The sequence below is a fragment of the Corticium candelabrum genome, chromosome 19 (genome assembly GCF_963422355.1).
Source record: "Corticium candelabrum chromosome 19, ooCorCand1.1, whole genome shotgun sequence".
Lineage (NCBI taxonomy): Eukaryota > Metazoa > Porifera > Homoscleromorpha > Homosclerophorida > Plakinidae > Corticium > Corticium candelabrum.
In genome coordinates, this window is record NC_085103.1 from 2,329,701 (window position 1) to 2,344,899 (window position 15,199).

Consider the following 15,199-nt stretch of genomic DNA (forward strand, 5'->3'; position numbering starts at 1 on the left):
CTTGTCAGTCTAGCGTGTGCTAAATAGTTTTGTTTGACGTAGCCAGACTCTACCGCTGCGTCATATATATATATATATATATATATATATATATATATATATATATATATATATATATATATATATATATATATATATATATATATACTTACCAAAGTCCACGTTACCAAGGTCAGGCATGCGAAGCTTAAGGGCAACACAATAGGTGGATATTGATGAGCCTGGCAAACTGTCTCATTCTACCATCTTGCTCAGGTAGGAAAATGTTTGCATGTTGAGACGTCGCAGCTAATTAATTTGTTTTTGTTATTATTTTAAATATTATATCATCACATCAAAATAATTACGTTTGCTTAACATGTTATCTCGGCAATCTATTGGTGGGCATATATACACAGCTCTGAGGCGTTCAAACACAGCAGATAAGACAGGATTGTCACCGAGCCTAGATATCTCTAATGCCCTGCAAAACAACAGACAACAACACAGTTTATCAAACAAATCTCAACAACAATAGATGCCATTGTGGCTTGACATATTTCCCAATCTTTATTAATATATTAATTAATTTTGTGTTAAATGTCATACTATTGGTAAATAAAGCTGCTACTCGTTTCCTGTTTATTTAATATAGTCAAAGTAATGTCCATAAAATCAAAACTAAATTTGACCAAAATACATAATTAATATATTTTAATCATAAAATAAAATTAATATATTCTTACCAAAAAATAAATTAACATTTTTTGCATTCAGATATTACAGTGATTGAAGAATGTCATTAGATCATCAAACTAGAGAAGATAGTTGAGTAATCCTATAGCTAATGTGTTTGAGACTATTCAAAAGTAAACTCGTCTTACTGTTCTTCTAGTGCAATAAGCACTTTCCTTGACATTATATAAATATATAAATATAGTATATCTCGAGCTCAAGTGACATGACAAGAGAGAGGCTCGCTTCTCTCGCCAATAAATATATAAATACATAAATATATAAATATGTAAATATGTCTCAAGTCTTTGGATCAGAAGAGTACTACTGTGGCCACATCGCTAAACGTGTAGACAAAGTCCTTCAATGTCAGGAGAAATTATTGGATATAGCTGCTACTACTACGATCTTGTCTATCCTCTTGCAAGATCAATAATTTGCTGAGAACAGTTCCACCAAACAAAGGTATCCAGCAACTGGCCAAATTTGATTCAAACCTACAGGTATGTCTTGATGCCATCATTCGATGTTCCACCTCAGACATGTCTTGGTTGCAGGCTTCATTGCCTGTTCGTCAAGGGGGACTAGGCCTACGAGAGGCGGTGAGAATGTCCTCTTCTGCATTCATTGGCAGCTGTAACTCCGTTTGGTCATTGTGTTCTCGTCTTCTACCAACTACGCCACTTCTGGAGGAGTCAGTGCCCAATAGTAATTATTCGTCGCCTGACTCTAGTGCTCTTCCTGGAGAGTCTGCTGCTAAGGATCATATTCCATTGATCTTACCTCGAGTAGTCAACGTGACCTACAACGTCTCCTGGACGCCAAGCTTTCAACAACCATCTTAGAGAAAGCAAGTTTGAGAGATCGTGCTGGACTAAACATGATATCTGCTCCTCACGCTGGAGCATGGCTAAGGGCAATACCCAACCCCAATCTCAGCCTCGCCATGCCCCAGAGGGAGTTCATAATCGCTGTTCGCACATGGTTGGGGATACCTTTCTTCCCACCTCCTCCAAGCTCAAAGCGTTGTTCTTGTGGACAGGTTTTAGACAGTTATGGGGACCATCTACTGGGTTGCGGAGAGGGAAACTGGAGAAATAGACCACACAACGCTCTTGCTGACGTAGTATTCAAAGCACTATTATCTGATAATGCCAATTGTCATCGTGAGCAACGGCTTTGTGGTGACTCGAATGCAAGACCAAGAGATGTATACCATCCAGATTTTGAGAGAGGGCGACCGACTTACTTTGACATCACAGTAAGAAATTCTCTCCAACCAACATATATGGTAAAGGCAGCTTGTCAAGCATGGGTTGCGGCAGAAGCTGGAGAAAGAGAGAAAGAAAGCTCATATAAAGACATTGTTAGTGAGAATGGAGGTGTGTTTTATCCACTAGTTGTTGAAAGTCTGGGCTTGTGGTCGCCGACTAGTCTCCAGATTTTAAAATCAATCTGCAGAAGAGCAACATTCCACAGTCACCTCACAATGAGCCAGGCCACGTCCTTTTTCCACCAACGGCTTTCTATTAAACTCTGGTTGTATAATGTAAAGATAATTCTAGAGAGATTGTCTGTAGATTGCTCTGATGACATTCTAGACTTTTGTAGAGTGGGGGTTTGGGTTGGTTTTGGGTTAGTTTTTAAAAATATAATAAAAAATATGTATAAATATAAATATATAAATATAAATGTATAAATATATAAATATATAAATATATACATATGCAAATATATAAATACATAAATATATAAATACATAAATATATAAATATATAAATATAAATATATAAATATGTAAATATGTAAATATATAAATATGTAAATGTATAAATATATAAATATGTAAATATATAAATATATAAATATGTAAATATATAAATATGTAAATATATAAATATATAAATATATAAATATGTAAATATGTAAATATACAAATGTATAAATATAATATATCTCGAGCTTAATTAACATGACAAGAGGGAGGCTCGCTTCGCTCGCCAATAAAGAGATCTTGCTAGTGACGGCATCAGTAACTAGTATGCAAAATGAGACTTTATTACAGCAAACCTTATAGTAACAGTAACATGCATGGGGATCGAGTTCATAATATGAACTACATGGCTCTTGTTGTCTTCTCGAGCTGGAGCATTTCCGGCAAAAGCTCCTCCTTCTCGTGTGATTCACGTGCAGCGACTGCGCGGAAGAGCCTGGCTTGCGAGGCTACGAGCAGACTGTGATTCTACGACACCATTTACTACCATGGCTTTGTCCGCGTTCCATCTAGTCACTTCACTCATTACGCAACATACTTAAACATTTTCAAATACTTACCCCTTTGTGGGTTTGCAGGAACAAATAGATGCAGTAGCTACTTGGCGTAGACTAGGCATATCACAAAAGTCATGCATGATGTCACATTGTGTGTGCAGCAACCAAATGCTATTAGTTAAAAGTGTTTTTGTAGTCATAGTAGAATGAAGATAAGTTCTAACACGACGAAATGCAGAAAATGATCTCTCCGCAGTGACCGTTGTACCTGCATTGTATTGTGAGATACAGTCACAAGAGTACGTACACCTCCGAGAACATTGTGGTCAAAGGCGTCACGTATTATGGGCTAGGGTACGTAGGTGCTAGCCCCCACTTCTTGAGGGCGTGCTTCATTAAATAAATTATTATTGTATTTAATCTCGAGTTGTTGGAGAATCACGCAGTCCTAGTTTTAACATGTTACACGTTCTCAATGACGTCACACGTTCAACTTTATTGACGAGCCCCCTCATATTTAAACCCTCGTGACGCCCTTCTTTGTGTTGGCCATAGCGATAGGAACGTCAAATACACCATTTCATTCAGTAGCATCTCGGTGGTAGTTGTATAGTAGTTTCAAGGCGATCTATGTTGCGTAATAATTATTGCAAGCTGAGACTAACTCAGGTAATATTTGTAGTTATCTCTCAGTCTGAAGTCTTCTTAGACAAGTCATTTGAATAGGTTTCAGCTAGTGTATTGTGAATTGCAACATCGCGTTTCACTGAGTGGTTACAGACCGTATAATCAACGGAAATATTCTGTGTAAGTATTGTTCGTTATCAGGAGCAAATGCGTATACAAATGGGTAAAAGTACCGAAGCAGCCATTTCTTATGTTTTCCCACAGGGCTAAATCTACGCCTATGTACTGTCATGTGCACAGTTAGGCCTCCTTCTGTTAGACTCACTGCTTAACAACGTCTGCGAGATCTTGTCACCGTATTACCCCGCCTAGAAGGGCAGGTGCTCTTATTAGAGCATTTGGTACTACACTGTACATGTATGTGCCTTTGTACGGTGTGGTTAGGGAATAGGGTAGAAGCCATGGAGTTCCCGGGAGGATCACGGACAAAGGAAAACATCATTGATAGCTACAGTTCTGATGAAAGTTTGCGGCAATTCTAACTGATGCACGGAGTTTTTGTCGCTGAAAATCTATCTGTGCATGAAGCAACCAAATCAAGATATATGGCTATCAGTGATGTCTTCTTGCGTTTGCAGTCCTCCAGGGAATTCCATGACTTCTAGCCTATTCCCTAACCACACTGTACAAAGGCACATAGTACCAAATGTTCTACTAAGAGTCCCTGCCCTTCTAGGCGGGGTAATACGTTAGTGCCCCCATTGTCCCTATGCTTCCTACGCCTATGTACTGTCATCTCTATAGGTAGGCCTCCCTCGTCAGACTCACTGCTTGTATGTATAGATCCGAGCTTTAAAAAGATCTAGTGATGGCATCAGTAAATAGTATGCAAAACGAGACTTTATTAGTTAGAGTAAGCCTTAGTAACAGTAACATGCATGGGGATCGAGTTCATAACACGAACTACATGCATGGCTCGTATTGTCTTGCAATACTTCAAACGTTCCTTGGATCATTTTCTCATCAGCGAATATACCCCTGCTACTACTACTGCACCAACCAGGGTACCGCCAATGAACAACATGGCTGATTTCCAACCCTCCGTAGTATTAGCTGGAAGTATTTCCGTCACATAGGTCCTCAAAGCCGACTATATAAAACAGATAAAATTTGTTCAGCAAACTCAAGCTAATTAGACTTAAAGCGTTCAAGTAACTAACCCATCCTCCGCTTTCTGTTATCCATCCCATCAAACGCTCAGTAAAAATTGAGATACCCACGTGACCAATTTCTTGACCAGCTGTCCTGCCCCTGTATCCCTGAATGTTTTTACAGCCAGTCTGGCACCAAACAGAAACAGAACTGCCACACGTCCCCAAGTGATTGTTCCTTGAAAGATTTGAGATGCTATATCTTTGAACGTATTATACGCTGTCTCCGCAGTAACTCTTAGCATAGCAAGTAGCGGATTCAGTTGATCAAGTTTTTTATCCACCTCCTTGGCCAACTCCTTGAGGTGCTTTGCCATCTCTTTTACCACCTCCTGATGAGAGACAACTATGCCTTGTTCTGGGAGCTGTGTCTGCTCTGTACCTATCTCTTCGTCAAGAGCTTGAGCAAACATGTGAGTAGACAACTCCTCTACATTGAACTGATTTCCTCCTGCAGCCATCTAGCTGTCGATCAGCAAACTCTAAGCACAAATCCGAGTTGCTTTGGATAACAAAACTAAAACAAATTAATTTAAAAATCAATTGTTTTAATTTTGGTTAATCAAAACCAAAACTAATACTAAAATCATACGTAAATATTGTACTAAAATTGTATTAGCCTTATTTGTTTTAGTTGACAATTTTAAGATATTATATGTGACCTGTGTGCCATTTGCGCAAAGAACGCGTTTATCTGGAGCTCCACCCATGCCACAACATCAGGTCTTAAGAAATTGGTAAGAGACTATCTGACGACCGTTTAGCTAACAGTTGCTTTGACTCGGCCAGGGCCTTAGCCTCACCCCAGCATTAATGCAGCCCCGGATGTGCTTAATACCACGATCGTGGTGTTGTCAACTAGAATGACGAAGAATAGTATACCGTTCTAGAGACCAGTTGCACTTACGTGAGCTAAACTGACCACCCCACGCGTGGAGGACAGCCGGGACATTTCGATAAGTTAGAAGCCTGTTTTTCTCGGTTATCGCAACAGATTGTTAGATTCCGACAGCTGACGTCGCTACAATGCTAAATTGCAGTACGCTGATGGTCGAGACCTTTACGAAATTTCCCTCAGCGAGTTGTCCGAGGACGTCGACGTGTGGCCGCAGCGACAACCTGCATCCACGCCGGATGAAATTTTATTCTCTGAAAGCAAACTGCTTTGAAAATTGGAATGCCGTATATTGTTGCCAGTTCCTCCTGAGACAGTGTAACGGCTTCTTTAGCTTGTGACAGTGTCAACATCTTCACTGCTAGGTCTGCATGCATGCTGTCGTTCTCATGTACTACATTGTCATCAGTTTCAATGTCGTCGGTAATTTCGCTTGCATATAAACTACAATCAAGTGGAGGAACGGTTTTGTCGTCTTCTTCTAATTGCAGTCTCTTTGCATTCCTTTGCTGTACTCGTTCGTACCGTTCTGTCGTCATTGAATGCCTTGACGACTGTTGCAGTTTTTGACTAGAAACCTGTAGTAGATTAGAGAGACAGGTTGCATAGTAACATAATCCGGGGTAGAACAGTGTTCCCGGATGCGGTAGATTAGTGGCGCGAGCACTAGAAATATATGCTGAGTTGTGTTCAATACATTGGCGACGAGGATGGACAAAGCCACAGCGAGTGGAACAACAACAGCCACACCAGAGGCGTCGCTCAATAGGGGCCTGGGTGGGCCATGGCCCCCCAATATTAGTAGGCGTGGCCGTCTAGACAATTGACAATAGACAATAATCCTAGCGCTGGCCCTCCAATTTTGGACGTCCAGCGACGCCTCTGGCCACACCCATGCCTGTGGCAGCGTTCGGCAGGCTAGACGCCTTTGATGCGGAGTCCGACGAGTGGTCGCAGTACGAGGAACGAATGTTGTGCTATTTCGAAGCCAACGGCATCACGAATGAGTCCAAAAATTAAGGAAATTTTTCTGTCAGCAGTCGACGTAAGCACGTACAAGTTATTGCGCTAGTCTCATCCCCAGACTCTCTCGCGCTAGTCTTGTCCGGTGCCCGTATGACAATTCCAGGCGCGAGAGAGTCTGGGATCATCCCGCCTACTTCCTGCCATATCTCCTTTCTAAATGCTCACTAAGTGTCACCCCCAACGTCATCAACTGTCACCTCGAACGTTTTCAAGTGTCCCGTAACTTCAAAATCATATTAGCGTTAGTCTAATCCAATAAACGTATCACAGTGGATGCTATGACCATTGTTTGGTGTTTGTGGCATATCTAGCACTTGCAGACAACTGAAGCATGTTGAAAAGGTAAGTCTATGGAGTGTTGGTGACGAGTGTCGTGTAGGCTTGTAGTCTGAGATTTACAATTGGCGGAGTGATGACTTTCTAGCTAGTTCACACGCGGCCATTAGCGTTTGTGCGCATACTAGACTCTGTAGCAAAAAGCGCGCAATGGCAAGGGAAGAGGTTGATCTTGACATGAAACTACCGTCTGGAGGGTCAACTTGAAGCTTCCAGGGCTATTCTTTCGCGAAAAGATGTATTTGTTTCATACTTGAAGATTTCTCGAATGGTAGACGGTAGTTTCATGTCAAGATCAACCCCTTCCCTTGCCATTGCGCGCTTTTGGCTACAGAGTCTAGTGTGCGCACAAACGCTAATGGCCGCGTGTGAACTACGTAAAAGATCATCACTTTGAATCCGCCACTTGTAGATCTCAGACTACAAGCCTACACGAAACCCGTCACCAACACTCCATAGACTTACCTTTTCAACATGCTTCAGTTGTCTGCAAGTGCTGGATATGCCACAAACACCAAACAATGGTCATAGCATCCACTGTGATACGTTTATTGGATTAGACTAACGCTAATTTGATTTTGAAGTTACGGAACACTTGATGACGTTCAGGGTGACAGTTGATGACGTTGGGGTGACACTTAGTGCGCATTTAGAAAGGAGATATGGCAGGAAGTAGGCGGGATGATCCCAGACTCTCTCGCGCCTGGAATTGTCATACGCGCACCGGACAAGACTAGCGCGAGAGAGTCTGGGGACGAGGCTATACTGCGCAACTTGACGGCTTCCGCCAAACCGAGAGAAAGGTCTTTCACAGATCTGAGGGAAGCTCTGTTCAACCACTACAACCCCAAGCCTTCGGTCATGATACAGAGACTGCGATTCGATTCGAGAGTCCGACATATGGGTGTGTCAGTTGCAGAGTTTGTGTCCGCGTTGCGAGCGTTATCAGACACTGAACGATATGCTCCGCGATCGTTTAGTTTGTGGTATTGATGATAAGCGCACGCAGCGGCGTTTGTTAGCAGAAATGGAGTTGTCGTTTGCGCGGGCTTTGGAAATAGCGCGCGCTACAGAAGCGGCGGGTAAGAATGCGCGGGAGATAATGGCGTCCAAAGTTGTTGACACGACAGAAGAAGCGGAGGGTGCAGCGGTTGTACACCGAATGCAACCACAAATGCCCAAAACCTGTTATCGTTGTGGATGGTCAGGACATTCTCCTACTGAATGAAAGTTCAAAGAAGCCAAATGTTTTGCATGCAAGAAAGTGGGACACCTCAGTCAAGTCTGTAGATCAAAAGGGGCAAGGCAAGAAATCCAGTCGGATTATGAAAACACAGCCAAAACCGCAAACCACACAGCAGGTGGAACGGGCAGAGGATGACGAAGAGGAATCTTTAGAGCTGAAATACATATACCTTGTAAGCAAATCCAAAGTGGTTCCCTTGACGACACAAGTGAAAATAAATGGGAGATGCTTGACAATGGAGATTGACACAGGAGCAGCAGTGACAATAATTAGTGCCAAAGCGTACAAGACAATGTGGGCCCGTCTCTTCCACTTCTTAGAGAGAGTACCACCATAATAAGAGCATACGCGGGCAGAGTAATTAAAGTGTTGGGGACTATTAAGGCCAAGGTACAAGAGGCAGACAAGGCCCCTCCTAAACAACTGGAGTTACACGTGGTGGAAGGAAACGGACCCAGTTTGCTGAGTGGAGATTGGTTACGACACAGACAGGTGCATTGGAAAAAGCACTGTTCAGTCTACACACACACACACACACACACACACACACACACACACACACACACACACACACACACACACACACACACACACACACACACACACACACACACACACACACACACACACACACACACACAGTAGCCTAAAGGAGCTGTTAGAAGAGAACAGAGAGGTTTTCCAGGATGACCTTGGAGAGCTGAAAGGTATCCAAGCCACACTCAACACAAAGGTACAAGCAACACCACGTTTTCATAAGGCACAAAAGGTGCCATATACACTGAAAGAGAAAATGGAAGAAGAGCTGTTCAGGCTTTAAGCAGCAGGTATTATTAGCCCAGTGAAATTTTCAGACTGGGCCACACCAATCGTTCACTGGTGAAGTCCAATGGAACAGTAAGGATTTGTGGAGATTACAAGACAACAGTAAATCCCATATTGGAAGTTGACCGACACCCACTGCCGGACATAGATGACTTGCTGTCACAGTTAGCAGGATGGGTAGCATTCTCAAAACTAGATCTGAGCCGAGCATAACAACAGTTATGCCTGGAGAAACAGTCCCAAGAACTGAACCATTAACACGCATAAGGGACTGTTTCGGTACCACCGGTTACCGTTTGGAATAGCCTCGGCACCAGCCATATTTCAGAGGATCATGGAAGGGTTGTTAAAAGACATGTCGGGCGTCGTGGTATATCTTGACGATATTTTGATAACGGGGAAGAGTCAGACTGAGCACATGGAGAACTTGGGAAAAGGTTTGAAGAGACTAAGAGAAACTGGGTTGAGATTACAACAAGACAAGTGTCAGTTCATGAAAGATTCTGTGGTGTATCTAGGATATCGAATCGACAGAGATGGATTACACCCACGGAGGAAAAGGTGAGGGCCATTCGAGATGCACCGATGCCACGAGGATGAAGACAAGGCTTTCCAGGAATCGAAAAGGTTGTTGACATCTTCTCGGGTACTGGTACACTACAGTACCAAGTTACCACTGTTGCTGGCATGTGATGCCTCGCCTTTTGGACTAGGTGCCGTTTTGTCGCACAGACTTGAAATGGGAATGAACATCCCATTGCCTTTCCATCGAGATCGCTTTCACCAGCGGAAAAAAATTATTCACAGATTGACCGTGAAGGGGCTGCAATCGAATTCCACCGTTATATCTATGGTCGACACTTTGAACTTTTGTCTGATCACAAACCACTGAAAGGACTGCTTTGCGAAGTATGAAGCATTGCAGTGACGGCTTCGGCACGGATTCAACGGTGGGCGCTACTATTGGTGGGATATCAGTACACCTTTCGCTACAAAGCAGGAAAAGGCACAACAACGCTGACGCACTAAGCCGAGTGCCCCTACCGGATCTACCACACCATACATGCCAGCCGGGAGCAATGGTTCACGTTTTCGAGCAGTTGGAGAAACTTCCAGTTACAGCTACACAGATTGCATGGTGGACCACCAACGACCCAGTACTGTCTCAAGTGTGAACATGGGTTAGAGAACGTTGGCCACAAAAAGTAGCAGAATATGTACGTCCATACAAGATAAGGAGTCACGAACTGTCTGTGGAGGCTGACTGTGTAGTTTGGGGGACCAGGGTTGTGATACCGCCTGCAGGACGCACACGAATCTTGACAGAGCTTCACGAGGCCCATCCTGGAACTGCTAGGATAAAAGGATTGGCAAGGGGTGTGGTCTGGTGGCCAAGTATTGACGCAGAGATGGAACAGCTGGTCAGGAAATGTGAAATATGCCAAATGAACCGCCCAAACCCTCCTTCAGCGCCATTACACCCATGGGAGTGGCCAAAAAACCATGGTCGAGAGTACACGTGGACTATGCAGGACCGTTTCTAGGGTCGATGTTCCTAGTAATAGTGCATGCACATTCAAAGTGGATTGAGGTTTACAACACAGGGCAGGCATCTACAAGTTTGGTGACCGTATGTAAACTGCGACAAGCTTTTGTTCAACACGGACTTCCAGACGCGGTAGTCTCGGATAATGAGCCATGTTTTACCAGCAGAGTGTTTTCAGAGTCCATGAGGCAGAATGGCATCCAACATATCAAGGTTGCACCATATCACCCAGCTTCCAATGGTCTGGCAGAGCGTGCTGTCCAGACATTCAAGGCTGGAGTGAAGAAAATGATAGTGGGTACTTTGGAAGATCGGATTAGTCGTTTTTTGTTTGCATACCAAACAACACCACACATCATTACAGGAGTATCTCCAGGCGAACTCTTGATGGTACGGAACCTCAAGACTCGCCTGGACTTGGTCAGGCCAGGGTTAGAGGAACGGGTAATAGATAGTCAGGCCAGGCAGGAGGAAGGCCATGATCGAACGGCGCGGGACAGAGTTTTACAAGCGGGAGACACCATTTATGCTCGAAATCATAGCAAGGGAGCCACCTGGATTCCTGCCAAAATAGTGGATGCTACAGGGCCATTGTCATTTAGATGTCAATTGGCAGACCAAAGGATAGTACGTAAGCACCAGGATCAAATCCGGCGCAGAGAACCGCCAACTGCTGTGCAAAAACAGGAGGCCAAAGCAGGAAACCCTGATCAAGGAACTAGGTCAGAGAAAGAGGATGTAGAAGCACCTCCAGATCCCAATAAACGACCACAACCGGAAACCATTCAACCAGATGATCAACCAACCGGAACAACAGCTGGGGAAGTACAACTGCGACGATCAAACAGAGTGATCAGACCCCCGGACAGACTGGACTTGTGTAGTAAGTAGTGACTATAGTTGGGGGAAGGAATGTAGTAGATTAGAGAGACAGGTTGCATAGTAACATAATCCGGGGTAGAACAGTGTTCCCGGATGCGGTAGATTAATGGAGCGAGCACTAGAAATATATGCTGAGTTGTGTTCACTATAGAACCTAATCTGGATTCGTTTGGCCTTCCGTTGCAGAAGATTTTACTCCTACGAAGTGATCGCAACAGACGCGTGTGTACTTCAAACTGATCTGTTTCAGGTCTTTTCTGTTGATAGCAATGATCCACGCCCTCGTCGCCGTTCCGTCAGTTTTCAAAATTTCTCGCCTTTGACCGTCACAATAGCTGGCAAACAAACGAAACTAATGCCTCTGTCACGATCGGCACGGTTACCGCAACCCACAACAGACTAATACAGCACAGAAGTTTTCATTGCGATATTATAGTATCGAATGTCCTCCAGCACGTGCGAACGTGAGTTGGTTCACGTCTACTGCAACCGGCTATATAGAACCGTCAAACACGACAGGGTCTGGAATTCTGCAACTTTGCGCACAGCTATGTAGAGAGAGCCGACTATAGAGCACAAAGGCCCAGGAGCGGTTCCCACAGACCGAAGTCTGGAGGCCTGTTCTTTAGCTATAGAGACTGATAAACCTGGCAGCTCCGTCAGATTTCAAAACCTTGACGCGTTTGCAGGTTTTAAATCAATGCCGGTTCCAGTAGTGCTAAGCGTACTGGATAGACAAATTAAACAAGCCCATCTCGACTATGCACAATGCGAAGAACTCAAACAAGTCAGAACAACGGTATAGTGCCACCAAACTACACAGTCAACACCTCTTATTAATCAGAGTGAAAACTCCAACACTCACTTGTCGAGTTTCTGCTTCTTTTGATCGTCTAGACACGCACGCGCATCAAACATACGTAGGCGCGTAGTCTAGACGGTGTACATGTACCTGCAGGCAACAGTGGAAAAATGTCGTCCTGCCGTTCGTCGTCCACTCGCGTGAGTTGGGGATAAATGCAGGCCACAGGGAATATGCAGTGAAACAGCTAATTTTTCCTTGGATTTTTACTGTTCTTGATGAAAGAACCCACATACCAATATAGTTGGGAAATCTGAAACCCAGTCTGAGCAAAGAACTGATGCGTACGGTATACCTCCACGTCAGGAACGCTGCTAGATCAAAATGATGTAGTAGGAAATAAAATTTCGTCGCAGCAGGGCATGAATCATTATCTAGCTAGCTGCAGATTACGAAAACCTACTGGAAACTTCGAAACACAAGCATAAATCAATGCAGTTGTTAGTTGCTTCCAACTGACTAAACCAAATTTCCTTTAAGTCGGTGGGCTGCAGCAAAACGAGAAAACGCAAGTCTACAAATGGTATAATGGGCGCGAGCAAGGCATTAGAATTCCGAGGCAAAGGAATAGTGTAAATTGTAAACTTTTTAGCTACTATTATTAAAACTCTATCATATAGAGGCATGCACTTTCTCTATTTCTTGGCTTATCTTCAGCCTTTTGGAAGACAGAAATGTTGCAATGTTTTGTTTGCCATGTCATTACCACCCTACGTGCACTCGTCCAAGGTCACGACTACCAACCAGACTGATAGACACGTACACACACACACACACACATACACACACACACACACACACACACACACACACACACACACACACACACACACACACACATATGGGTGTCACTTATATATATACATATATATATATATAGGCAAGATGTAGCAGTAGCAACCAAACAAGACCAGGAGATGTTTATCATCCAGATTTCGAGCGCGGTTTGCCTGCCTACTTTGACTTATCGGTACGAAGTTCCTTACAACCGTCTTTTCTCACTCAAGCAGCAAGTCATCCAGGTGCAGCATCTGATGCAGGAGAGATGGAAAAGGACGAACGACATCACCTGAATGTGTCCAGCACAGGCAGCCTTTTTCATCCGCTAGTAGTAGAGACTCTGGGTCTCTGGACAGCTGCTAGCCTTCAAGTGCTCAAGATCATAGCACGTAGAGCTTCGTTTAAACATAATGTTTCAATTAGCCAGTCTGTTTGTCATTTTCATCAGCAACTCTCTACTAGACTGTGGTGTAGCAACGCTAAAATGATACTAGCTAGATGTAGTTTAGATGGTACTGCTAGTCCCCTATGGGACCTATAATATAATATATATGTTTATAAAAAAAAAAAAAAAAAAAATATATATATATATATATATATATATATATATATATATATATCGATACGCGGCCATGTCTTTTGTCCGTTCGCAACCGAAATCGGCAAGCACACTCGGCACGCGAAGGAGAAGGTTTGCAAAATATCAAAAAAATTATGCACCCGGTTCCCTCTCAAAGGGTCAACCCCCGCGTAAAATTTCTCGATGACGCAAACGCTTGACATTCCAGTTTATTCAAACACACGCCCACACCAATCCTGTGTAGACTGTACGTACTACATGTGGTTTTCCTTCGCCAAGCTTTGAGCAATCAAATATATCTTGCCGATGGAACTAAGGGTGCATTTCCTTTACCTAATCCGACTAATCCAATTATATGGATTAGGTAATCCATTCAATCCGTCTAATCCGCGTATCGGCTGGATTAGCGGGATGAACTGGATTAGTTAATCCATCGAATCTGGATTAGTTGGATTAGGGAAAAGAAATGCACCCTTACTCTTCTAGCGCTTGCGTTTCTCTGCAAATTCCGATTGCATTTGCACCAAATCTAACCTACGAATTTTCTGCGCAAAGCGCTACACTGGAAGTGTGTTGATTTCTACCGAAAAAGCGAAAAGAGCAAGATTCCAATTCAAAAATTCAGGAACCTCGCAACAAAGATTGCGCGTGACCTGCGTCTTCCGTCAGAACGCTACATCTTGTCAATATTGTGTACCAGGCTTTAGACATTTTAGGTCGCTTGATAGCTGAAAAAAATTGAAGGAGCACGCGTGCCCACGTGCACCCGTGATCCCTACCCCCGTTTCCTACACCTAGGTGTCACTACAAATTAATAGTTGTGAGCGTAGCGCTAGCTAAAACTGCTCAAGACCTATTTGCATTCAACAATGGCCAAGGACACGTCACTGGCGCTATTGTTTGTACATCGCGGATTGGCAGACTCTGACAACATCGTAGCTTGTGTGGTTGACTTGTAAGAATGTTTGTCAAAATCGTATGGCCTTAAAGTTAAAAGTTTTCATAACTATAATGGATAGAGCCTAGCAAGTAGCAAGACGTTCAATTAATTAAGTGTTGACGTTTTGATCTGCATTGTTGCACTGTTTTACAATCATTGCAAGTTAATTGAATAACAGCATTAGTATATATCATTATCATTAATTGAAAGACTCATGACGTCATCAAAAATTGACGTACAATCTTCCTTCAGTGAGTAACCCTGCGTAGGCCACTGCTCGATCACTAGTTCCAGGGCCGGATCCAGAGGGGGTAAGGGGTTCCAACCCCCTCTTTTTCAATAGGCGTGCTTCAATAATTTCATATAATTTCATTAGAAAAGAGAAAATTAGTAATGCTATAAATAATTGCTAACGGTGAACACCCTCTTTCCAAATTCCTGGATCCGGCGCTGAGTTC

At 43.3% G+C, this 15,199-nt stretch overlaps 1 protein-coding gene across 1 annotated transcript; it reads left to right on the top strand.

The window, feature by feature from the left end:
• Positions 1-10,634: 10,634 nt before the first annotated feature.
• LOC134194554 (uncharacterized protein K02A2.6-like) lies at positions 10,635-11,588 on the top strand. Its single transcript, XM_062663497.1, has one exon. It carries the CDS (start codon positions 10,635-10,637, stop codon positions 11,586-11,588), a length of 954 nt encoding a protein of 317 aa, XP_062519481.1.
• Positions 11,589-15,199: the final 3,611 nt, after the last annotated feature.

Coding starts and splice junctions, on each gene's coding strand:
- LOC134194554 (XM_062663497.1), top strand. CDS start 10,635: ATGGGAGTGGCCAAAAAACCATGGTCGAGAGTACACGTGGACTATGCA.